Consider the following 25,448-nt stretch of genomic DNA (forward strand, 5'->3'; position numbering starts at 1 on the left):
TTGGGAACAAAAAAGAAAACAGGTGTTTCAGGCACAGGTCAGTGAAGAACAACAGCTTGTGACACACTTTTTTTTCTCCTTTTTTTTTTTTTTTTTTTTTTTTCTTTAGCTGTTGTTTGAAAACAAGCAATTATAATGTTGACATTCTTTTCTAAGAAAGAGCATCCATTGAAACTTCAAGAAAAAGAAAAATTAGAGAAATCTGGAGAAAAAATGGAAGTGGAGGTAAATGAGCAAGAGAAGGGCGAGCATGAGGAAGAGGACAAAGTGTTGGAAGACATGGAGACGTTTGAAGAGATCGCAAGGGAGTTGTGCAAAGATAATGAGGACAAGAAAGAAGTGGAAGAAGGAGCAGTGCAAAAAGAACGGCAGCTGAAACCAATTGAATTTTTGAAAGCGCTCGTGAAAGATAACGACAGCTTTCAAGAATACGCGCTTGAGCAATTTAAAGAGATCAACGAGCAGGAAGAAGAACGTCAGGAATTGGAAGAGTATCAATGCCTGAGAGCACTTGAAGAAAGATCACTAAACAGATATTACAATATCCTTCCGTTTGATAAAAATCGTGTTGAATTGCAAGACACACGATTAGGTCAAGGAGATTATATTAATGCAAGTTATATCGTTCCATCCTATGATATCCCGCGTGTTTATATTGCAGCACAGGGACCATTACGAAACACGATTATTGATTTCTGGCGCACTGTGGTTGAACAAAATGTACCCCTGATTGTATGTTTAACACCAGAGACAGAAAAGGAGCTGGAAAAGTGTGCTCGATATTGGCCAGTGGGAGAAAAAGAGATGACGATAAGAGAGGGTGAGGTGATGGTGAAATTGAGCAATAAAGAAAGAGAAGAGAACTATCGTGAGGCGGATTGTATGATTCGAAAAATTTCGGTTTCATTTTTTTATCAAAAGAAAATAGTCAAACAGGTCAGTGTGGTTCAACTTCAATTCTTGGGTTGGCCGGATCACGGTGTGCCTCATAAACCAAATAAATTAATTGCATTCATCAAACTGGCGAGAACATACTATGAAGATGAAAAGCCGATACTGGTGCACTGTAGTGCAGGTTGTGGAAGGACAGGAACATTTTGTGTGCTGGACTGCTCAGAGTATTTTATAAGAAATCAGCCATGCCCTCATGATCCGATTGCTTGCTTAACAGATGAATTTCGTAAGCAAAGGACAACCATGGTTCAAACCCAGTCTCAATTTAATTTTTGTTATGGAGCCCTACTGCAATTTTTAGACGAAGTAGAGCAATAAATAAAAACACATGTAGATTTGTTACCCTTTTAATCCATTATTTCGATAAAAGACAGGAGATAACTTGATTTTTTCTTGTGTACTTGACGTATTTTTATCTTTTGGTTTCCCCCTTATTTTGCTATATTTAAACATTTTCATTTTGCTTCACTCTTCTGAGCGTGTTTAATAAAATAAATAAGGGGTGGGAGACTACAATGAGGGAATATATTACACAAACGTGGATCAAAGGGTTTCTGTCCTACTCGATAAAGTAATAGAAAGGAGGGGGGAGAGAAAGATTGTTTCCTTGTAATAATTAGGGAATGCTCAAGATAGAATAAAAAGTTATATGTTGCTTTTTATTATATATATTCAGGGAGCATATATATGTTATACATTCCATGGTTTGAAACTCTATTGTATTAGAAAGTTTTGTAACATGTTTCCCCTTAACTATTTTCATATATAAACAACCCTTTTCTTTTTCTTTTATTTTTTTTTTAATTATTCTTTTAATTTATTACAAACATGAACACTATATTTAATCAACAGCAAACTGCTTTTTATAATAATAAAGAACAACATGCCGCATTACCTGCCTGTCTATCTAATTATCCGCTTCATCCAACATTTTTAGCCAACTATATCATTGGAGAGGAATTAGGATCTGGCGGTTATGGTTTCGTGCTCTCAGCGCGTGAAAAAAGGACAGGGATCGAAAGAGCCGTCAAGTTCATCTACCGTCATATGGTTCCAGCTCACAATTGGGTAAAGGACCGAACATTAGGTCAAATACCAATGGAAGTTTATATCCTAAAAAATATTCGTCACTCTAATATCATTGGCTATGTTGATTCATACCAAGATCACTACTTTTGTTACCTGGTCATGGAAATGCACGGTTCTCAATGGGCTATTAATACCACAGATAATAACAGCAGCGCTCGATCACCAGCACTTTCTGAAACATCTCTTAGTACCTGCTCATCTGTTTTCAATTCACCTACTGAAAATTATTTGCCTGACCCTACGCCAACCATCAAAAGACGTACTTCTTGTGATTTATTTGAATGTATTGAAAGACACAATTATTTTCAAGAACCACTCGCTAAAAATATCTTTAAGCAAATCGCTTCTTGTATTGCCTATCTTGACCTTATCGGTATCTGTCACCGTGATATTAAAGATGAAAATATTGTGATTGATGATCAATACCAAGTCAAGTTGATTGATTTTGGTGCAGCTGTTATTTTACCTCGTCACTATGGCGACAACAGACCACATTTGACAAATAAATTCTATGGCACAGTCAGCTTTGCTTCACCAGAGATCTTGATGGGTAGAGCTTATGAAGCTGAACCAGCTGAAATTTGGTCCTTGGGTGTACTCTTGTATACCATCTTATTTGGTGAAGTGCCTTTCCATGATATCAACATGACAATTGCCGGTCGATTTGCTCAACCCAAGGTACCCGTATCTTCAACTTGCCTAAATTTAATTTCTTGGATGTTACAACAATCTCCACAGCATCGACCTACTATCCATCAAGTCTTGATGCATCCTTGGTTCTCTGAATTTTAATCCTTTTCTCTATTTCATTTTTTTCCCCCTTATTTTTATGCTTTCTTCTTTTACATATGCGCGAGCGCACAAACATTTTCAAACACATTGTTTTGCATGATTTTTTAAGCCCTTTCAAAAAAACTCATTTATGATTTTACGCTTAATTTTATGATATTTCCCTACTCCTTTTCTCCTTTTACCGTTAATATCCTCCCTCATCTTCTCCCCTTTTTATATTGTAATTAATCATATGTTGTACATAACCTCTTTCTCTCCCCACAAAAAAAAGCATCATTTTATATCATTTTTTAATAATAAATTTAATTCACATCTCTTTCCATACAAATATACAAATGATGTCATTAATAAGGTGGAGGAACAGTGCCATAATTCGCATCTTTTCTGATACTAGCTTCCCTTTCTTCTCTTATCTTCACAAGAAGGTAGAAAGCATGTAAATGACCTACACATATATAAGTAATTCATACTTTATATTGTAATGATTTAATTTACCTGGTAGATAACCCAAAATAGTCAAGCACCTTTTTTTTTTCTTCATTAGTAGAAATAATGAGTACAATAATAAGACTTACAAATTAATCCAAAAATCAGCACCGCATCCTCTCATTAAGAAAACACCAAGAGGTGGAACTAAAATAATAATAAAGATTAAACAGCAAGTTCCAATCATATTTTTTTTATAAAAACAAAAAAGAAAATAAAAAGAAAATATTTATTTTATACAGTTTTCTCAAAGAAAGCTATACTCCAATTAGAAACACTTAAAACGTAACAAATTACTCATTCGAATAAACCTTACGTCAGTTCATTGCTTATCATTTTTATTTACTTTGATGCTTTATTTACAGTCTTATTGTCGATTGCCGCTCTTATTTTCAAAGACTTTTCTTTCTTGTTTCCAGTAGCAGTATCGACAGATGTTCTATGCTTGTCGTTATTCTGTTTTTCTTGAAGAAGAGAGTCGAAGACTAATTTGACGAAACAGACTTGGTTCCTTTTTCGACCTGATCTCTCCTTCCGACTTGGAAGGCCTGACGGGTTGTACATTGGGTGGATCGGTCAGCGTGACACCCTCGTACATGAACGCAGCTATCTTGTTTTCTTTCTCTGCAATGATTCTTGTAAGTGCTTCATTTTTCAATGATAACTCGGTGGATTTTTGTGAAAGACGGACGACTTCCTTTAATAATTCATGCCTTGATTGGGATAGTTTCTGATTTTCTGTTGTGCTTTGTTCAATTTCCTTTTGTAAAGTGTCAAGTCGAGAAACATAATAAGATTCAATTCGCTCCCAATGTTGCTTCACTGGTTCCTCTCTGTAGACCTGCTTTAGCATAACTTATTGTTATTTGTTTAAACTTACTGGTGAAAAGAAGCGATCGTATGTCTTTTTAATGCTTCTGGATGTACAGAAATCATTTTTGAAAGAAAGAAAAAAAAAAAAAAGAAAGAAAAGAAAAATGAAAAGGGGCTTTAATTATATATCAATTACTTCCTTGAATTCAACTTGATTTCCGCTAATTAAGTTACTTTGCTATGATCCCAACGCCAATGAGCTGTCTTTTAAAATACGACTGGCAATAAATTCCATTGGATGACTTTCTTTTTTTTGAAAATCGGCTTCTTCCTTTTGAGCAGCCACAGGAAAGCTAAATCATGGATCTTTGGGAAAAAATAAATAAATATTAAGAGCCGAGTTAGGTTAAATGATATGATTATATATATTTTATTTGAGTTTTCTGCCATTTATCATCTCAGGATTGCTTTTATACTTTTTAAAAATTAGAAAACTTTTTTGATAATCTAGAAGTAATATTAATATAGGCTTCTTGTGGTTCTAGACTGTAGTTGTTAGTTCAATTAACTATTGCTTTCCTTTTTATTAAGACTTTTAAAAAGATCATCTCTTCTAGCAGTGTAAGCAATTCATTTATACTTGAAATGAGAAAGATATGCTTGTGTGATACAACTTGCTCAGGGCATGAATGGCCAGATAGTTGTTCTGACAAGTAGCAGCATAATTAAGAGTAAAGCCAGAAAGGTATTCATATTTAAAAGGTTATTTTAAAGGAAAAAGCACAATGCGCTCAATTAAACTTTATAACTAACATTTTTTTTTAAAAATGCTTGACATTTAGAGAAATCACTTGGCGATAAATGTATTAAAAATATCCAACATGAATACATAGGAAAAACAAAAAGAAAGTAAGAAAGCCAAGAAAAAGACATAAGCGACCTACTCAGATATTAACTCTCCAGCAAATTATAGTCCAGAGCATCTAGTCAGTCAAAAGCTATTCTTATTCAGCCCCTCAACATCCTGTAATCTGTCAGATATAAACTCAATTTATAAACAATTCATCAGGTAAACCTCAAATCGCCTTTCATCAATTGGTTATAGAATATTTGAAACAAAGAAATACAAAGCACGCAGCTATCCAACACTATACAAGAAATGTTAGAGTACAATTAATAAGCAAAGTAATTTCTTGAGGACTAACGTTATATTTAATTGGTGATAACTTACAACCAGGCAATTACATTTTTACCATGCCAACCATGTGGAAATTAATATCAAACATTCGACATTTACCATTTCGCGACACATGATTTCAACAAACAGAGGATGGTAATAGGGCACCTTCTGGTGCAACCATCACAACGCGTAATCAAAAGAATTTGAAATTGGAATTGATTGAAAATATGGAACCTTGCATTATATGCATTTTATTATATAACTCGACAAAGGATAAAAAGATCCTTTACCACAAGATTACTTTTTGTTTTTAACTCATTTGAAATAAAAAGGTTATCAGGTTTGGAATTTTGTAAAACCAGCAACAATGACCTTTTGGTTACGCAGCCATTGTGAAACACTGTATGATTGACATAAACGTTTCATTGTCTATTCGACAAAATCAGCAAGCAGTACTAAAGTAGTTTTGCTTGGTCTCAACATTGGTCAAATAAAATTGCATGCAAATTGGCGTTTACCTTCAAATATCCTAGAACAACGCGAATATAAGTCTAGCGATCGATATCCTAGAGGCTGAGAGATGGTAACAAGGCTTTTTGGTGATGTTGCCAAAAACAGAACCATACCCGAGATCGCTGTGGAACCAACATCAATTGTCATAGGAACGAATGACGATAGTAACGTTGACAAATCAAAGACAAAGGATGTGGTAGTCACCCGTTTATGATTCAGATGATGGCACTAAACGTATGTTTTCTATTGCATTACAATCATTTTCATCACTCACGCCATATAAATCACACAAAGACCAAGCACAGCTATCAATGAATGAAGAAGAATACAATGGAATTTTTATTCTTATCTTAATTCATTACTAAAAAAAATAATACGCAGTCCACATGCTTATAGTTGCATCCTCTTCATCTTACCGACGGTTCTATTATATGTCAATTTTTCAAATGTTTTGCTATTTAAACCCTGGCTACATTTGAATGGTCAAAATGAAATAATGGACACTGTGTGTTACGATAACTCTAAATTTGTCAGATTATCTCTTTTTGTTGAAACTATTTTATTTAATTTTTATAAATAGAAGGTAAAAGAAAGCACATGTGCCATAGTAATATATGTACTTTCGATCGAGACTGGTAGTAGTAGATTTTTCAAATGGTACTGTGATAATTCGATGTGACATAATTGGTTTACGATGAGAGACATATCGCCATTGTGTCTGCTAGATGAAAAGCAAGAGGTTGGAGCTCAGAATTAATGGCTGTGAGTGAGTAATAAATACGCCTAATTACCACAAGAAATCCTGAATGTTTGTTGTACAAAACTCGAGACAGGGAACAAATATTTCCAAAAACCCTGTCAGATGAACAATTGAACAGGGCACTTCACCAAGAGATGATGCATAGCCTTTGAGGGTGTGTGACACAGGATACGGGTAGCAGAGATATCAGAATTGAATCGGGTCACTGTAGATTGATAACGTAGGTTGCTCTCAGGAGGCGGGATTAGAGTGACCTAGCCTCAGATAAGATCTTTAACGGCTAAAAGCTTCAATATTAGAACGAGGGAGCATTGACTAGTGACCATGGGACAAGGTCTCGAGTTGGGCTTGGCAATATGTGGTAACGTTAACGGAAATCCAATCTGCGGAGGTGATCAGAAAGGCCACAAACAGGGTGCTTACCTGCTTTACCAGGATCAGCATAGAGATACAAAATCAAATCCCAACCCACGCCATTGAGAGGCATCGTGTGGCTGTGGAAGTCATAGAATAAACTTGCAGCAAGCCTAGGATGAAGTAAAAAAAATTAGGCAACAACAAAGAACATACACATTGTACAAAGCAGTTATAGGTAAAGAAATAGCGAGCTTGCAACCTAGAGTGTTAGTGGCTGCATAATCAGTGGCTACAGGGAAGAAAGGAACCAAAGAAGATGTAGTTGCTGTCGGCAAAGACGAAAAAAAAAGCAGAGACAGAAGCAAATTGATTTCTAAAAAATGAAAGTGACGAATGAGTCAGTTTGCCTTTAATAAAACCTGTAATTTAAATGCAAATATAGAGTACTAACCAGTGAAAAGCTTCAAAATTACAATTCATCTGAAAAATTAAAAGCCTTCTAGTATGTATTCCTAGAAGCTCAATAACAGTGCAAGTAACAGTTTTTTATAGTAATATATACTTTTGTCTAAAAAAGATCATCGTTAAAAGTTATCATAATTGTTAGAGCATTAAATCAAACGTCCAAGATTCCAAGAGCAGTAAGAAGGAATCGAAATACATGTAGTTCATATTAAACTTATGGTCATTTTCAGACGCTACTTGGATTACATGCTAAGTCAAAAACCAAGCAAAAGAAATTTTGTTTGTTGTTACTCAAATCTTTAGAAAACAGTGTGAATGAACAAACTCAGAAGGTAACACGATCGGCCCCTGTTTATTATTTCATTGTTATTTTTCAAACCATACCTTTGATTGTATCATATGCATACAAGAATACTACCTATGATCAACTTGGACTTTAATAATATGTTAAAAAGAGACAAAGAAAGAAAAGAAAGCGAAAAATGGGTTTGCGTGAGTAAAATTTCTAATTCCGGCTATGGCTTTTATATTATTTCATGTTACGTCTCCTTTTATTCCCTTTTTATTCTTAATTTCCATTGTTCAACATGACTACTTTATATGATTTTAAGATCATAGATATTATGGGTAATGAATGGGATCTTAACGAATTAAGAGGAAAGGTAAATAAGAAAGAGTCCATTTCGATTTATTCACCAATAGAAAAGGTGGTGATGATTGTGAATGTTGCTTCAAAGTGTAGTTATGTAAAGCAATATTCTAGCTTGGAAGAAATATATTTAAGATATAAAAGCCAGGATTTTGTGATTATCGGATGTCCTTGTAATCAATTTGCTGGACAAGAGCCTGCACCAGAAGCGGAAATTTACAACTATTGTACTATTCATTGGAGTGTTACTTTTCCTTTGACATCAAAGCTGTAAGCACACAGCCACGTAGAAAAAAAAAGCATTAATAATCATTGATTTATAGAGAAGTAAATGGAATAAATGAAGCTCCTTTATATAAATGGATGAAGGAAACCATGCCTGGTATCTTTGGGTAAATGATATACAACTACAACTCTTATTTTTTAATTAATTTTTCATTAGTTTAAAACGCGTAAAATGGAATTTTGAGGTACATTGAATAGACACAAATAAAGAGCTTGAGTTAATTTGCTTTCATAGAAATTTCTAATAGATCGAGAAGGAAAGATAGTAAAACGATATTGGACATTTACGGATCCAAAACGTATTATTCCCGACATAGAAAAATTACTGTAATTTACAAACCAACCTGTATTCCCACTTTTTCTCTTTTCATTCATTGATAATAAATACCATTTTTTCATGGTTTATAATTAGCCAATATCACATAAAAGATGTACTTCAAGTCTTAAAATAGATAACAAAAAGGCTTTATATCAATGGGATATCATAAAGAAGGAATACTATTTCTTTCAATGATCATTTTGATTGTTCATCCAGACCTAACAAATTACAAATATCCATCGTCAGTAACACCTTAATGATCTACAAAAAGAATACTAAGCAGCTGATATTTCAAATGCTCTAAAACATATGAAGCTCATTCATATGTATGCATATTCCAGCAAAGTATCCTATGTACAAAACATTTTTTTTTGTAAGGGCTGTTAGACCAATTTTATTAAATAAAATTTAAGGTAGGGGTGAAATCCCGACAATTAGTAAATTGGATAGGATGCATTGATCAGAGAAAGAGAAAAAAGCTTACAGACGAGACTCGCATATGTTGGTCCGGAATGGACCAATGGATAAGATATGTATAAAACACTTGCCGTTCCTTTGTCGATCTTTTTTTATTAAAGTCACGCATTTTTTTTGGCCTTGAATCCAAATAATAGGAATAAAAATTCGTTAATACAATAAAATTTTGTAAGTGCTTATAGCTAATGTTCATAAATCAACAAGAATGAAAAGAAACCAATCGTGTAACACTGACGATAGCTCTATGATCATAAGAGAACAGAAAATAATCTTATTGTGTTTTTCTTCTCTCTTTATGATATTTGATGCCAAAAAACGTTATAGAATTCAATAATCGTAAATGCTCAATATGGCTGTCTCGCAGTTTTTTCTTTTTTATCTTATAATTTATTTAGTTAAGCACAAGTACTTTTAAATCGTTTGAACGTTTTGTCGTTTACAAATTTTTGCCCATGTTTTACGATATAATCTAGGCCTCATACAATATACAAGCTTCGGCAACGTGTACTTTAAAATAACTGCTAGAGTCCTCGGACATTAGAGTCTAATATCCTTGATTAGCTGAAATATATTAATGGATCAATACAAGGCTTATAAAAATAAAAAATTGTGACAATAGAATACAAAATTTCGCATAGATATCAATAAACATAGATATTGTGAAGCGCTGTAGTGCAAACAGAAACACTAAAGGGCATATAGAATTGCAGTACTTGCAGTCCCTACTCTGTTATAAATTATAATTCACTTTGTTCTTTGCCATCAATTTAACGATTTTTTTTCTTTAATTTCTCAGCTTTAGTTTTCGTTTATTTTTTAAATATGATGTCAAAATATTACAGTAATCCATATCGCTTCTTATAAATGTCCTTATTCATAATACGCTTAACATATATTTCGATTTTACCGGTTCTTTTTTCAAGCTGTTTTAAAGCTATTTCTACTTCTTTTCTTGTAAAATCACCTCCAATAAACGCAGCAAGCTTAAGTAAATCACAGTAATCTTCAGGTCGATGAGTTTGCTTCATGTAATAAAAGTCTCCTTCTTCAAGCAGTGGCCTTTCTTCATGATCCACATTCATATTAAGAACCTCAGGTGGATCCATAAAGATACCAAGCATATGTGGTCGATGCTGAAGGTATTCAATGATACGCGTATTTAAAAGATTTGAAAGTGCAACTACAAGGTATTATTAGCATAAGTATCACTAATTAAAATCGTTCTTACCATATCTGTGTCGAGGTTGGGTAGTTAAATAAGTGGCTTTTGATCTTTCTTTTAACATTTCAATCACAAAATCCAATTTATTTGTACTGTCTAGTCTTGATTTCCACAGTTTTAAATTAACGCGTATTTTATTTAACCACGCTTCCTTTGAAACAAGTATATTATATCGACTTGCTTTATGTAAATCTCTATTCATTCAGACGGTCAATGACTACATTTTATCGAGTAAATTAATACTTACTCTTTACTGCCATCGACAGAGTAAAGAAATTTTGTTGCAGAAATAACACATGCTAATAAGATGGACGGATGTGATAGTTGGTGAAGAAAACTGTAAGTAATAGATGGCTTTACACCAGATTTACGATGCCTTAGATATTTTTTGTAAAGATAATAAGCATAAAAATAACCTTCCACTAAAACACATTCTTTAGTATTGCTTCCTTCTTTTTTAGGTTATGCTTACCTGGTAAAAAGTAGTGAGCACAGAATCTGTCAAAATATAAGGGTATATTATATTCGGGCATTTCCAAGTTACAGTTAGCATAAAAACATTTTGCAAGCATATAACTTCTTCGTTTTAATCCTTTTGCTGAAGGCAAACGGCCCATTCTATCCGTAACATGTAAAGGTAAACCACCAAGAATATGATCAGGTATTCGTCTTTGCATTTGAAGATAAGGAAGTCGTGCTGTCTTACACCACATAATGATATCATTGGTCATAATAGGATATCGAAGATAGACAAAGGTTAGGTAAATAAATGCAAGGGCATCTTGAGCTCCTATCGATGGCCATTTTCGTCCTCCATAATCAGCTTCACCATTCATATTATGATCATCATCTTCCATTTGTTCATCATCCGAGTCACAAAATAAACCCATAGTTTCCAAATCATTCAACAACCCTGCTGCTTCCAATCCACTCACATCCTCAGCTTTCTTTGGCTCCTTGTCTTGTCTTTTTTCATTGGCTTCAAACATGTACGCCTCTGATAATTCAAATCGAGAATTTGTAATATACAAAAGCCATAGCTCTCTTAAGGTTGCTTCCACTTCTACAGAAAAGCCGAGATCTTGTGTGAAGGTACGGCCCATGACTTGTAAAATGTACTGAATCATTTGCATTTCATAACTTTTTTGTTGAGATGCAGTAAGTGTAAATTTTTCTCTGACAGTCTTTACTTTCTTTCTTGCTCTTCCACTAAATGTAAATTCTTCTCCTTCTTCTTTTTGAATACCAAGAAGCTTATGGCCATATTTACAAACAAGGCCACTATCGGTTGATCGTCTAAATTTAGTAGTTTTACAAACAGGACAGACTTGTTTCATAATTTATATAGTTTTTTGTATGCTTTCTTTGTTGTATATTAATGTATGTTTGAAATGATAAAAAAAAGAGATGTTTATGCAAATGAAGTTTTTTTTTTAATTCTTTTTAGGGTCCTTTTCTTCTACAGAGATTGTATAAGAATTTTCGTCCAAGATCTTGTCTAATTCGTATTTTAATTGATCAACCCAAGAAGCTTCGATAAATAAATGAGTGTCGTCCAAATCTTCAATTACAAAGTTTCCTCTTTTATTCAAGTTGAGTACAATCTGTTTTACAGTACTATCACACTCTAATAGCACACCTTTTACGGCCTTTACCATTGATTAAAAAGAAGAGAAAAAAACTTTTAATTTTTAGACATGATTTTTAAATTCCGTTCAAATACATTGTCAAATTGAAGACGCATTGACAACAAAAGAAAGCACTTTTTTAAAATGGTTTTGTCCTATCCTTAGCTTGTTAAACAATGTCTTCTTTACATCAACCTAAATGATACATATAAATAGGAGGATAATGTATTCAGCTTCAAGCTTTCCTCCTTTCTCTTTTTCTTTTAAATGTGACAGAAAATAAAGGAGGAGAATAACTTTGTGAAGGTGAAAACAATTTTTTTTTTCAGTAAACCAAATTACTCAAATAGACAAATCCAGAGTAAAAGAAGACCTGACGGTGATATTCGTTGCTTGAATATCTAAAAGAGTTGCGAGAACAGCCATAGAAATAAGTCTGAAATCTGAAGGTTTGATGGTTTAGGTTAATATATATAAATTTTTAAATTTTATTTATACAAAAAATTAATGACCAATTTGAGAGCATGATGTTTAGTATTACATCGTTTTTGCCCAGAGCAGAGCAACAAAAATGAACGGAAACTAAAAACTTCTTTGGGGATGAAGAGTAAAAAAGATAAGAGAAGAAGAAAGAAGGAAATAAGCGAGTATTACTAGTGAGAGGAAGAGGGTGTGATCCGACTGTATTAGCAAGTGACAGTAATCTCTCATATTCACGATCTTGGAATTCAAGCAGTAGCAACAAAATATTATTGCTCTGATATTCCTTGTGAATTAAAGCCAAGGTATACAAACGCTACATCATTCGATCATCGGGCAAAAGGAGTATTTACGATAGAAAGAGCACGACTGGTAAAAAACAAGTCAAATGCAATCAATGGGTTGAGAGGTGTACTCAGATTGCCTCCATCAATGCTTTCTTTGGAAAGAATGATACAGTCTGCGGCCCAAGTTTCGGAGGGAAAGGTATAACCACCTGGGAAACAACTAGCTGTTGTACGTTGAAAAAACATAACTATGTAAAGTGTCAACACATACAATCAGAATAATCGGGTCTTCCTTGTATCTCTTAAAGGCTTATAGGCAGTAGTTAACTACCCTCTTCATATACAATTGATTAACAGTATGCTGGATTTCCACATCAATCGGTGAGAGATTAAGAGCTGACGATTTTAGTTCCAAGACCACATCCGAGCGCGTTCCATCAATTCATTCAGGATTGCTCACGTAATAGTCATTTTGAGTATTTGCCAAAGCCGTGGTGATGTAATTTACAACAATGGAATCTTGGATAATAGCTTTTGATATCAGGTTTGTGCCTGTACACGATTTTGGAGATAATGGCAGTTGCAATATGTTTGTTATGATTAGCTTCGCTATACGGTGAAGTGTTAGCAGAAACTAACTAATAGAAGACCGTAGGATATTATTAATGTGCAGTAACAATAATAACACTAGTTCTTGACTTCATTTGTTTGAACTTGCAAAGTACACTCGGCATCTAATATTAAATTAGCAAGAAGAAATCCATTAGTTTATTTAGAATAATAAATACTTTGAAACAACCAATGAAGATAAGATAATTAGAAAAAATACAATCGTAAAGGGAATTATGGTAGTTTAGCAAATGCAGTAAAGCAGGTTATCTTCCTTTACATTTCCTTTAATAAATTCTGAGAGTTATCCAAACACACCAAAAAGTATACCATTAGAATCGCCATGAAAAAAAACATCATTTGAATACGAAATAAACTTCAAATATCAAAAAGGAATCAAAGGCGACTCCCTACTAAATTTCGACTTCGTCAATAAAGAATTGTTCATGAACAAGGCGATATCGATGATAGATGACAACTTTTTTTTTTATTTGTAAATAAATATTTTAATTAAGAAAATGTCTAGAATGAGGTTTTGTTGTGGCAGTTAATAATTTGTCATTTAGAATGAGCACAAAAGCCATACAAATCACTAAAGCGTAGATCATTACAAGCATCAGCAATTCTGCGCTCGACAAATTCTTCCCAATCGTCAAGAGGTAACTCTTCTTTTTCCTATGATAATAGACCAAAACTGCTCACTTGGGTTTGATTCAGCCGAGTAAGGAAGCAGGTACATCACCCTATAATCTCGACTTTCAATTTTTCTAAACATTGATTGCAATCTATGGATTGAACAGCTATCCATTACGAGATAGTTTCCCATAAGATTCCTATCAAGATCCATGATGTCAAGGTGTTCACTCATAAATTTAACAAAACGAACAGTGATTGTGCCTTTTGGTACTGGCTTATTATTTTCACTCGTGCCCTCTGCAATACCAGCGTACTTTATAATGAGTTCTTCCATAATAATCTCGTCTGAAGCTCGTCCTTTCCCTTTGTCGAGTTTTTTTTTTTTTTTTTTGGTGTATATAGTATTTGACTTTTTATTCTCAAATTATTTGCAATGACTGTACTTGTTATGAAAAAGATGTATTCGAGGATAGTAAGGAACGAAAGTTGTCAATCTGCTGCTTACCGCTTGATTTGTAATCAAATAGTGTTGAAAAAGGTTTTCTATAATAAGGTTTGTATGTTCAAAACAAAACTAAGAATATATATGCTTTATAGCTTACTTTTTTATATACTGCTTTATAGTTTTAAAGAGTATACATATATATTTGTATAACAATAAAGCTTTAAAATCGCTAAAATTAAATACATGTGACTTCACCTAGCTGCATCATTAACAAGCCTAATGATAACTATGTGATACATGGTTTACTTGACTTGAGGAGTTGAAGTATATGTCAAGGATAAGGCAAAATTGATTGGATTAAATGCGCAAAGTTTAGTTTTCCGAAAGCATAAGGGACTGCTATTGGATAAAAGGAGGATGCTGATCATTGCAATTGGCATAAAATATAAAGAAGGAATAAAAATAGTTCTTTCTTCTCCCTTTTTACAATTATGTTTACTTGGATTATAGTTATTCTGCTGACTCCTTTCCTTATATTTACTATTGGATTTCTTGTTATTTTAGCTATTATCACAAGTACCATCACATCATCTTTGATCTTTATTAGACTTGCATTTTTAGCAATAGAAATGGTATCGGGCTTAACCATAGAGTCAGCCAACCGATTGTTATTTATCTTTCTTGAGCGTACTCGCATATTTTTAACAAGACGTCAACCAACAGTAACAGCAAATAACAAAATAATGCCAAAGAAACGTAAATTACCACCTCCTCCATTACACTTGGACTCAATTTCTCATAAACCCACTGTGAAATCAACCTATTCAACCTCTGTACCTGGTACCCCTGACCCAGAATCATTTCATCATCGAATGGCAATTTAATGTGTGTGTAACTCTACCCCACATTATCATTATTTCTTTATTTCCCATGGCTTGGGTCTCGTTTTCATTTTGGATTCACTTGGTACACCATCATTTATTATATTGGGTATTTGTTTAATACCTGTTCCACTTTGTGTTATTGTTTTATACTTATTGCTATTACTATTTTTCTTATACCTGGTATTTCTATTCCTTTCTCAATCATATCCACTATTTCTTGAAAGGTAAACCGTGGCGGTTTTTCTATTTATATGTTGAATAATTCTCTCTATACAAATATACGCGTAGATATACCTTCTCTTTCACTCGTAGGTTCTGGCTCATGTTCGCTATCTTTCCACTTTATATATTCATCATATTGAATAGGAGTAAAGAACCTTTGTTTTTATTCTTTATTTAGTCGTCTATCTACATTTACTTTACTTCTTATATATACTTGGAATAATAAAATAGTTTGGCTTTTAACAACAGTTGATCTTCATTTTCTTGTTTATTATTTAAAAGTGAAGCAATTCCAGACTAAAGTTTTGAATTCAGTAAAAAAAAATAAAAAAGGAGGTTACTTTATGAATCCACTCACCTGAAATTGAGCATCATTATCAAAATCATATTTTTCAAAAGCTTCAAATGTTGACATTTCTTACTTAACCAAACAATGAAAAGAAGAAAGAAATAAAAATCAAGTAAAGCTTACAAGCATACAAAAGCAATTTAAAAAATGATTGGCCAGGAATATATTTATATGATGACAAACAATTTTCGCTTTAAAGAAAGTCTAAATATAAGAAGTAATAAAAAGCCAACGATGTAGCATAGTCCAGTAAAGTATTTATAGCTCTCAAACGGCTTAGATCCCTTCAGTGATAATTCAATAGCACCTGCTAAATTGGGTCCAAGCATCGAGACCACGGTTATTACAAGAAAAACGGACAATCCAGTTTCAAACTTTTCATGTCCTGTCAGCAGTAGGATGATGGATGGTGCTTGTATAAATTAAGAAGGTAAATATATATGTATTCATTTCATTTTTTTTATAAAGCATACTTAGGGTAATAAAGGCACTACCAAAGAATCCGTAGACAATAGAAAATAAAAGTAGTGTTGCAAAGGTAGTTGCAAATGTCCAAATAAATAGACAGGCTAATCCGGATATTACAGAATATAATACAACCACATTGATATGACCAATATAATCAGCTAAAAGCCTACATAGAAAGAGCGTTTGATGATAGAAAACAATGTTATTTCTTCCTATTTACCCTGAAACGATGCTTCCAATAGCATTTGAACCGGATCCTACTGATAAAATAAGAGCACCTTGATGTGCTGATAGCCCGATATAAGTTGCATAAGCTTTCAAACAAAAAATGTCATCAACTAAATGCGTCCATTTGTATTTATAAGCTTACATGGAAGGAAATAAGCCGGAGTATTACAAGCTGCTTCTAGCAAAATATTAGTAGCACACCAAAGTAAATAACGCCAATTTTTTGCAACACTAAAGTCAAATGTTTCTTTTAACGCCAAGGTCTTGATGGGAGTTTTAGCGTGTGCACCTTTTTTTATCCCCAAAAGGAAACAAGCGAATAATCCTACGGCGAAACAGATTAAGCTTAAAATACGATAACACCTTTTCAAATAGATTAAAAATAGATTTAGTAGTATATAAAATCATTATTTTTTTCTGTTACCAGCTTGCCCCAAACCTTGAGTTTAGAGGCTCCATGATAAATGGGAAAATAAGACCTCCGATGCTGATACCACTTGATGTTATACCTAATGCAATGCCACTGTGCTTTACAAAATATTGAGGTAAAATACTAAGCGCAATCTAAACAAGGAAAAGCAATAAGCATATATACATACATCTCTGTCATTCGTTGACTTACATAAAACATGATTGATATGCCAGTACCATAGACCACACCATGAGTCAAGTACAGATGCCATACCTATAAAAAAATTAACATATTTTCATAAATTAAAAAAGTGTTTGTACTCTTGTACTGAAGCTTGCTGAAAATAAGCCCAGACTTGCGATGACTACAGAAACAAACAATGTATTCCTTGGGCCTAATATCTTTAAAAGTAATTGGGACATGGGGCCGAGTATATTGATCAAGATGTTGTAGATTGTTTGCGCAAAACTAAGCTGTAAAGGTAAATTATGTGAATTACCACCAAATTCGTTTTGTTCATAATAATTTTGTAATACACCTATATATATATATTTTTCCCTTTAAATAAATCTACCGAGATATAATATATATTCTCATTTACCCCTAAGTATATATATAGAGGGTCAATACAAAGCATAGTTGTAAAGAGATCAGTTTCTATTACCATGATTGACCTGTGCCTAGCCCCACCATAAGGATAAGAAATGTACTTAATACAACGATCCAAGGGTAAAAATCCTTTTCATTTATTGTTTCAGTATCATATGTGCCTACATCCTCTAGTTGATCTATTTCTATGTCTTGACCAACTGCTAATTAGCCTTCTTCTTCTTATGTAAAACTTTTTCTCTTACCGCTTTTGCATTGGGTAATCTTCAGTGAAGTGCTTGTAATAGATGAAGAATCAAACTCTGTGGCACACAAGGTACACGCTGAATTATAAACGTTGTCTGATAAATGAAAGCACTTTTCCATGCTACAGGGTGCTCAGTAGAATTTTTGAAAAAGGTGAAAGAAAGAGAGAGAAAGTGTAGGAGTGAATGTATAATATTTGAAATAATAAGCATGTTTATCCTTATAAACTAGGCCGAACAAAAAGGATAAAAAGAACATGCATTCATATCATTTGCTGCTTACCCGAAGAAAAAATAAAATAAAATCCAAGTTTCATTGATTCTATTTGGCGAAAAAATGTAAACTTCGGTTTTTATTAAATATAAACAAGATACTTTAAGTAGCATAAAGAGATATTGTAAACATTCAATTGATTTATTTCAAACGTCATTGGATGTGCACGCATATTTGGTTTGCCACAAGAGTCAGTGCTTTGTTGTTGTCTTTGATTGCATTGATCGGTTTATTTGTTTTGAGTACAGAACATGTAAAGGTTTCCTTTAATACATTAGCCTAAAACAGTTAGAAATCTCCAATATTACATCGGTTGATATATAAGATATCTATAATTATCGACAACAGTATTTGATTAAACCCAGTCCTTCCTTTTAAAGGCTTAAGGAGTTTATCGATGATCGTAAACACAGTATATGTTAAAATTCAGTTGGTTTCATGCTTTAGTTTTAATAGTATATTAAATTACAGAAAATTCAGCTTCTAAAAGAAATGTCTTCTGCAGTTTTATATAATGACAACCTACAGAGCAGGTTATATTTTATGATCATCAAAATCCTAGAGAAAAAACAAAAAAGGGAGTCCTTCCAAGTAACATGATATTTTATACCTTCTTCGCAAAACTACAAGTACTAACCTTAATACATCTTAAATTACAGGTAAAAATGAAATTGCTCGGTCTTTAGCGGCAAATAACGTAGAAAGTCTAGAAACAATTCAAGACAGTGTAATATAGTGGCTCAAGAACGCTTTACTTTAAATGATAACTGCTGCATCATTTGCCAATGTACTTTATTCAATAAAGCAAAAAATAAACAATAGAAAAAGCTTGGGTCAACGTAACTTGGTCGTAAAAGTTTAAATATTTTCATTTTATCAATAGTGAGAAAATAAATATGTTGAATCTATTTTTGAAAAAGGCGAAAGAGTCGGTACCTCAATGACACTAAAAAGATCTAATTTTGAAGAGCATTGCCTTACTAGCACGATTCGCTTTTCAGCTTAAGGACACACCAGAGCACATCAAGCGAGACATTTTGCTTATTTTCTTTAAAAGTTACCAGTCTCCACCTTTAACTCTACAATTATCAATCTAGAGAAATATAGCTACATGATACTTTAAAACACTAAGTACACCACTTAACTTTCCTCTCTGACATTGTTTTGATCAATACCCATCTCTTAGCTTTTCTTATCCTTTTTTTTCTTCCTTTTTCTCCCCTCTTTATTGTATTTAGAGCCACTATTGATTAACATATTGACCATTTGCCCTGATACCCTTTGACAATCTTGACATAAAAAGGTTTCGAGCAGTATTATATCCATAAAATTGAAATGAAAGTGTTATGTTTTCAAGCACGTAATTGACCTAAAGGAGATTTGTATTCTTGTTTAATTCCTTATATGAAAGAGACATTTGAATTAATTCCAGCTATTCCTTGTTATTACTTTAGTAGCTGTGGTTTCTTTAAATTTCGTATTGAGTCTGTCAAAAAGTAGTACTTTGTTGTGCATTGTCTGACTTGATGACCATGCATGCCTGGTTTCAATGGATTTCCATGTGCACATGTATTATTTATTGATTCTGCACAAAATATTATGCTTACGGGTATTACTTTACCATATTTGGTCTTTGTCAAATGGTGCAAAAACTTACCAGCCGACGCCCAAATAATTCGTCATAAACTCGAGATATTACCTTCTCGTCCGTTTAAGATATTAAAGAAAACGGTGAAGTTTGACTTTCAGAATTTGGGTAGGTACTTACTTGATTTGGATACCATATGCTCAGACGGATGCTATATTGGCGTTGGTTACATTATTTTGAATGTTAACTTTTCTAGTTGGCCTGATAAGACCCTTCTGACATTTAAGCAAACCATCGACTGGGATGATGGCGATTGCAATTTTCGCCAAATTTATATTCAGTGAATTCAAATGACATCTTTTTGTCGGCCCATCTTAACCAAACGACCATAGTCATGTGGACTTTCCCAACATTAAAAAATACCTTGGACACTATACCTGGAACGAACTAGGTTACATGATGAGAGACTACCCTCATGTCAACTCGATTGGCAGTTTCCATCTTGAAAAGAAAAATCTAATACAGTCATGTAAAGAAGACGTCTTAGCAAGAGCTTCACCCCTTCCTTCACCACAGTCTTTACCTTTCTTTCGCCGGAGTCTAGCCTAGAAATTGATATGATAAATGCTCAACATTTCAAAGATCACAGTAGTGGAAGTGGTAGAGACGGTATTTCCGCTTGGCTGATGGTGGCTCAGCTATACAAGAAACGAGCAACTTCAAGCACTATTCACACAAAGGGAAAATGTATTGGCGAGTCCATGTAATATCCAGGACAAGAGAGGTGTCATAAGCCGTGATCAATACCAACGACCTCATAGATACAGGCATTTGGAACAAATGCGAAGCTCTTGCCTGATCAATAGTCAGACACCAATGACCACTAGCTCTAGTACCCATCTACATAGACCTCAATCACCACGTAACAGTCATAGATAAAAACCCATGAGGTGGTTCTACATCCAAAAATCAATAAGCTTAATGCTATTATGTAATAACGTTAAGGTTGCCACCCTCATCTGTGGTAGTCTTACTAAAATAAATCAAGAAAACAAAAATTAAATTATGCGCTTTCTTAGACAATCAGCTACTGATACCTTTCTCCTTCAAGAAACATATACCAAAACTATGGCCATTCAAGACACTACCAATATGCAGTTTCAACCACGCTCAAATGCCTAGACAAAGCATTGTGGTATACTATTCGTAAATAATGATTATAACGTTTCTACTATTTGTACGGTACTTATGATAGATATATATTATTAAACATCGTGCCTTCCATTCATTACGATCCCTACACGATCACTACAAGCAATCAACTTTCGACCCTTCAAAATATAAATGTATATGCTTCTGCTGTCCGCCAAGACAGTGAAATTATATGTACACAACTAATGAACATTCCAGTAATGCGTAACATTCTACTTGGAAATGTTGGTAATTTATTTATTATGGGGAGTTTGAGCTACAATTACAGTTCCTCCTCCGTTATTCTCCCGTCAGGTACTACCAGAAAATGGGTTGATTGTTTATATTTATAAAGCATTCAATTTGATATACAGTAAAATTATTATTTTAAGAGACTTTTGAGTGACTTCACATGACATTAAGGAAATTATCAAGATAAATACGACAAAAACAATGAAAAGTCACCTGGCTTCTTAAAAGGTTGATTTAAATTCAACAAATTCAAAGGCATGTATCAACTCTAACAGGCTCAGTTGCAGAAGCCATATATTCACACAACGAGCAAAAAATGAAGGTTATTGCAGTATTTTGCGGTCAACCATATGACCCTGATCTTATCGATGAATCAGCCTTTTCCATTTTAGCTCACATTCTATCCTTCGTACAAATTTACTAAGACCCAACAAGCAATGTTGATGGCAAAGATCAATGGTGAAGACATTATATCATACAGTTGCCGTTCATCAGGGGAAACTAGTCCTGGTCCGTATGTGCCGCCTTAGGAAATTGTGAATCTGACTGTGTTCTCCATTCCTTTACAGCCGTTGATCTGCTGAGTTTACAATGCTGCCTTAGAACATGGTGTTTTTCCAACCTGTTGGAATGAATCTTTGATAAACTATTATCCAAAAAGATGACCAGTTGCAAATGAATAACTACTGCCTGAATTCCTTTGACAAATGCTGATATAAATGTCTTTGCTAGATTCGCCAATAGTAGAGTAATGGAGATCCCTCAAACGATTTGTTAATGAGAATCAGTTAGGTATCATACCTGGTAAATATATTGCAGAAAATGTAATATCACTCAAATTATCATGGAGAACGTGTCCTCCCAATCTTCTTCCGGTGATAAGAACCTAGGACAATTTGAAACAGTCTTTTTGTTAAACTATAAAAAAGCTTCTTTCAATATTATAAAGAAAACCCAAGTCTATAGATGTCACATTAAAGAAAAAAAGATAACATTAGATACATAATTGAGTCTCCTTCCCGGTGGCAAGATGTTGAATATCATTCTGCTTCTGTTCCTTTTCCTTTCTCTGGTGCTTTTCAGTATACCAAAGTCTCGAACTTTGACTTTTCTTTTAGTAATGTATTTAGGGATTGATATGGTATTGATGCTGCTAACCTGATTCCTTTCAGCCTGATATAGTTGAACAAGAGAAAATCTTCCACCAGTTAGAGATGGAGTAGTTGGGTTTAGTACAAGTGCCTCAAGATGAAATTCTTGCTCATTTTTTAATATAACGCTCATGCTCGTTTAACTTTCTTTGCTTTTACCATACTTTTTTTCACCATCTTTAAATATATGATACTACCTTTATATATATATTATGTATGTACTTATGGGAAGATGATCACATATAGTAAAAAATTAGAAACTAGCCACGCATTATACACTGTGAAAATGCTTTGAATGTAATGAATAGCAAGTATATTACTCTTCCTAAAGTGAGTTGTGACTATGAGTGGATGGTGTAGTAGTAAATAAAATAAGGTGGGCTGGCAGCTAGCAAAAAGAAGAAAAAAGATTATAACTCCACAGTCATTAATTAGACTTAAAAAATAAATAGAACTCATTACTTTTTGTTGGTATGCATCGAGTCTTCAAATAAATAATGTATAGTACATGTATGACCAGATGTGATTTTGTTGCATGTTGTTGCACAGTTGCACCAAGCTAATAACTGTGGATTTAGAAGAGGATACAAAACCATTGTCTGTTGTGAATAAAGTCAGAAAGAGGAACTGTGAAGTTGATAAAAGTTTTTTTTAGGCAGTAGAATACAATGAATGTAAAATACTTCAACATATAAAAATGATGGTAATCAACAGATAAAGAGTTCGTTGACAAAATGATTTAATCTGCCCAATAAAGGAAATGGATAAGGAGATCAGATTCAAGTCTCGTGTTGCTCAAAGATGATGGGAAAACTTGAAAGAGGAAATGCCCTACAAAACAAATCTGCCGTTAGTATTGACCGTGAAAGCACTTTTGCCAAAGAGCACAACAATTACATAAAATAATTGATAAATGATGGCCCCTAGTTAGCAGTAGTTGATATAATCTAAAAACAAACTGTTCAGTTTGAGAAATGAAGACCCCCAAGTCGCAGGTCAATCTCCTCTTAAAAAGCAATATGTGCATGACGATAAAGAAACCAAGTTTTAAAGCTAAAATGAAGAATTCTGCGGACAACTTACTCGATTGATATGAGTGGTTTATGAATTGGAATGACTCTGAGCTTGATTATACAAAACATTATGTACTTGTAGATGTACTTGGCGACATAGATACAAGTGAATCTTTGAAAGGAAGTTGTTTGATATTGGATCACGCTAAAGCTCACAGATTGCAACCTCTGGGACGAAAAATAGAAAGTAAAGGTGACAGAGTGATGTTTTGTCACTTTACTCTCCTGAACTGAACCCCATTGAGCCGCTTTGGGCAATAGTGAAAGGGAGGCACAAGTGTTATCTAACCATGACGGAAAAATTAACGAGCATAATTGATGATGCTTGTAATTAACAAGCTTAAGGACTTCTCTAGTCATTCTAAACATCAAATTGTATAATAAAAGGCCCATGTCAGTATGCTTTTTAAATCGTAACATGATCTTTTTATAATGTCAATAAAATAAAGATAAAATCCAACAATACATTGTATTCGAAGCAACAATTTGTTAACCTAAACCGACAAATAGATTTTGTTTTGCAGCAATCATTTTAAGAAACTGACGAAATCAACTGTATTGGTTACAAAAGTGAACTTTAAAGAGGGAAATTTAAACTTTTTGCTAAAACTCCGAACTAGCTTTCGTAAGAAGCTCAAGTACGGAGAGTTCTTTATATTTTTTTCTTCTACAAAATGTCTAGTTATGACTGGAAAAGCAGCATACCAAGCTGGTTAAACTACTGCTTGACAGCTACAGGACTTACTGGATTAACAGGAGTTATCCTTTTATATATTTACCAATGCAAGCTCATTTATCCTGCCTCTGTTCCAGAAGGATCCCGAGAAAATGTAAGAAGTGAGAGAATCATAACCCATTTGTCTAATCTATACGAGTAGGTAGCAACTCCTTCTGATTATGGTATGGAGTATACAGATATCACTTTGAAAACTAGGGATAATATAAAGTTAAAGAGTTATATTATCCTTCAATCAGACCAACAGACCGCGAAAAAGGCTCCTACTATTCTTTATCTTCATGTAAAAGCAATTAGATTGTATTATCGTAGTGAATAATAAGCTAAAAATATATATGTTACTTAGGCTAATGCTGGTAATATGGTAAGACAGATAATATTTGAAAATGATAAATAGCAGTAATAGAACATGCCACTTATTTTTTCTTTATTTTTTTGTTAGGGACATCGATTACCAATTGCAAAGATATTATATGAAAGATTCAATTGCAACATAGTGATGTTATCTTATAGAGGATATGGGCTTAGTGAAGGAAGTCCAGACGAAAAGGGATTGAAGATTGACGCCCAGGTATACAATCGCTGCGTAAACCATTTTTTATTAAACATTTTTAATCAGACAATGTTGGACTATGTAAGAGAACATCCTATCTTGAAGGATACCCCACTTATAGCTTATGGTCAATCTATTGGTGGTGCTGTAGCCATTGACCTTGTTTCACGTAACGAACACTCCTTCTCTGGTTTGATGCTTGAAAATACATTTTTAAGTTTGGTAAATACACATAGTTTTCATTGTAGGCAAAAGACATTTATATTATCTTTGATAGCATAAAGTAATACCCAATGTGATGCCCTTTTTAAAACACTTTACTTTTCTCTGTCATCAGCACTGGCCAAGTGAAAAAAGTATTCAGCAAATCGTGAATACACCCATTTTGTTTTTGGCAGGCGCAAAGGACGAGTTGGTACCACCATCTCACATGATTCAATTAAAGGAATTGAGCGCTTCACCCAAGATATCATGGGCTGGTTTCCCTCGTGGAACGCATAATGATACCTTCATGCAGCCTGGTTACTTTAATGCCATTCGTGAATTTTTGGAAACATACGTTTTGCAAATTGAAAAAGAGGAGAAGGAAGAAAAGAAAGTGCTGGATGAAAGTTATCTTGATGGAGAAACAACAAAAGAAAACGATAAGACATATCAATTAATAAGTGGTTTAGCAGATGAAGAAGGTATGGAACACAGCTTCCAAGTAGAAGAAGTTGAGTTAGAAGAGTAAAGCAAATCAAATATGATGTTTTAATAAAAGAGTA

General features: G+C 33.7%; 13 protein-coding genes across 13 annotated transcripts; 5 read left to right on the plus strand and 8 right to left on the minus strand.

Annotated features, from left to right (window-relative positions):
- Window positions 1-135: 135 nt before the first annotated feature.
- On the plus strand, window positions 136-1,272 carry RO3G_04458 (uncharacterized protein; the record flags this gene model as incomplete). The annotated part of the gene is made up of 1 exon (XM_067659048.1): window positions 136-1,272. One exon carries the CDS (start codon window positions 136-138, stop codon window positions 1,270-1,272), a length of 1,137 nt encoding a protein of 378 aa, XP_067515149.1.
- A 510-nt stretch (window positions 1,273-1,782) lies between these two features.
- Window positions 1,783-2,835, plus strand: RO3G_04459 (uncharacterized protein; the record flags this gene model as incomplete). The annotated part of the gene is made up of 1 exon (XM_067659049.1): window positions 1,783-2,835. One exon carries the CDS (start codon window positions 1,783-1,785, stop codon window positions 2,833-2,835), a length of 1,053 nt encoding a protein of 350 aa, XP_067515150.1.
- A 937-nt stretch (window positions 2,836-3,772) lies between these two features.
- Window positions 3,773-4,257, minus strand: RO3G_04460 (uncharacterized protein; the record flags this gene model as incomplete). The annotated part of the gene is made up of 2 exons (XM_067659050.1): window positions 3,773-4,154; window positions 4,202-4,257. 2 exons carry the CDS (start codon window positions 4,255-4,257, stop codon window positions 3,773-3,775), a joined length of 438 nt encoding a protein of 145 aa, XP_067515151.1.
- Window positions 4,258-5,743: 1,486 nt separating this feature from the next.
- RO3G_04461 (uncharacterized protein) lies at window positions 5,744-6,088 on the minus strand (the record flags this gene model as incomplete). Its single annotated transcript, XM_067659051.1, has 3 exons — window positions 5,744-5,769; window positions 5,833-6,055; window positions 6,083-6,088. The coding sequence occupies 3 exons, from the start codon at window positions 6,086-6,088 to the stop codon at window positions 5,744-5,746; spliced, it is 255 nt and encodes an 84-aa protein (XP_067515152.1).
- Window positions 6,089-6,685: 597 nt separating this feature from the next.
- On the minus strand, window positions 6,686-7,074 carry RO3G_04462 (uncharacterized protein; the record flags this gene model as incomplete). Its single annotated transcript, XM_067659052.1, has 2 exons — window positions 6,686-6,792; window positions 7,011-7,074. 2 exons carry the CDS (start codon window positions 7,072-7,074, stop codon window positions 6,686-6,688), a joined length of 171 nt encoding a protein of 56 aa, XP_067515153.1.
- Window positions 7,075-8,032: 958 nt separating this feature from the next.
- RO3G_04463 (uncharacterized protein) lies at window positions 8,033-8,537 on the plus strand (the record flags this gene model as incomplete). The annotated part of the gene is made up of 4 exons (XM_067659053.1): window positions 8,033-8,071; window positions 8,117-8,328; window positions 8,382-8,450; window positions 8,501-8,537. The coding sequence occupies 4 exons, from the start codon at window positions 8,033-8,035 to the stop codon at window positions 8,535-8,537; spliced, it is 357 nt and encodes a 118-aa protein (XP_067515154.1).
- Window positions 8,538-9,975: 1,438 nt separating this feature from the next.
- RO3G_04464 (uncharacterized protein) lies at window positions 9,976-11,698 on the minus strand (the record flags this gene model as incomplete). The annotated part of the gene is made up of 4 exons (XM_067659054.1): window positions 9,976-10,319; window positions 10,368-10,555; window positions 10,609-10,783; window positions 10,834-11,698. 4 exons carry the CDS (start codon window positions 11,696-11,698, stop codon window positions 9,976-9,978), a joined length of 1,572 nt encoding a protein of 523 aa, XP_067515155.1.
- A 96-nt stretch (window positions 11,699-11,794) lies between these two features.
- RO3G_04465 (uncharacterized protein) lies at window positions 11,795-12,019 on the minus strand (the record flags this gene model as incomplete). Its single annotated transcript, XM_067659055.1, has 2 exons — window positions 11,795-11,965; window positions 12,017-12,019. The coding sequence occupies 2 exons, from the start codon at window positions 12,017-12,019 to the stop codon at window positions 11,795-11,797; spliced, it is 174 nt and encodes a 57-aa protein (XP_067515156.1).
- A 1,759-nt stretch (window positions 12,020-13,778) lies between these two features.
- RO3G_04466 (uncharacterized protein) lies at window positions 13,779-14,335 on the minus strand (the record flags this gene model as incomplete). Its single annotated transcript, XM_067659056.1, has 3 exons — window positions 13,779-13,843; window positions 13,977-14,040; window positions 14,108-14,335. 3 exons carry the CDS (start codon window positions 14,333-14,335, stop codon window positions 13,779-13,781), a joined length of 357 nt encoding a protein of 118 aa, XP_067515157.1.
- A 1,024-nt stretch (window positions 14,336-15,359) lies between these two features.
- RO3G_04467 (uncharacterized protein) lies at window positions 15,360-15,967 on the minus strand (the record flags this gene model as incomplete). The annotated part of the gene is made up of 5 exons (XM_067659057.1): window positions 15,360-15,451; window positions 15,508-15,573; window positions 15,625-15,707; window positions 15,767-15,849; window positions 15,911-15,967. The coding sequence occupies 5 exons, from the start codon at window positions 15,965-15,967 to the stop codon at window positions 15,360-15,362; spliced, it is 381 nt and encodes a 126-aa protein (XP_067515158.1).
- A 1,183-nt stretch (window positions 15,968-17,150) lies between these two features.
- On the minus strand, window positions 17,151-17,984 carry RO3G_04468 (uncharacterized protein; the record flags this gene model as incomplete). The annotated part of the gene is made up of 6 exons (XM_067659058.1): window positions 17,151-17,161; window positions 17,220-17,282; window positions 17,509-17,547; window positions 17,611-17,612; window positions 17,674-17,809; window positions 17,864-17,984. The coding sequence occupies 6 exons, from the start codon at window positions 17,982-17,984 to the stop codon at window positions 17,151-17,153; spliced, it is 372 nt and encodes a 123-aa protein (XP_067515159.1).
- Window positions 17,985-19,736: 1,752 nt separating this feature from the next.
- Window positions 19,737-20,334, plus strand: RO3G_04469 (uncharacterized protein; the record flags this gene model as incomplete). Its single annotated transcript, XM_067659059.1, has 2 exons — window positions 19,737-19,897; window positions 20,118-20,334. The coding sequence occupies 2 exons, from the start codon at window positions 19,737-19,739 to the stop codon at window positions 20,332-20,334; spliced, it is 378 nt and encodes a 125-aa protein (XP_067515160.1).
- A 3,732-nt stretch (window positions 20,335-24,066) lies between these two features.
- On the plus strand, window positions 24,067-25,414 carry RO3G_04470 (uncharacterized protein; the record flags this gene model as incomplete). The annotated part of the gene is made up of 6 exons (XM_067659060.1): window positions 24,067-24,222; window positions 24,271-24,411; window positions 24,475-24,492; window positions 24,571-24,699; window positions 24,748-24,903; window positions 24,959-25,414. 6 exons carry the CDS (start codon window positions 24,067-24,069, stop codon window positions 25,412-25,414), a joined length of 1,056 nt encoding a protein of 351 aa, XP_067515161.1.
- Between the last annotated feature and the right edge of the window lie 34 nt (window positions 25,415-25,448).

This window comes from Rhizopus delemar, genomic scaffold (genome assembly GCF_000149305.1).
Source record: "Rhizopus delemar RA 99-880 supercont3.3 genomic scaffold, whole genome shotgun sequence".
NCBI lineage: Eukaryota > Fungi > Mucoromycota > Mucoromycetes > Mucorales > Rhizopodaceae > Rhizopus > Rhizopus delemar.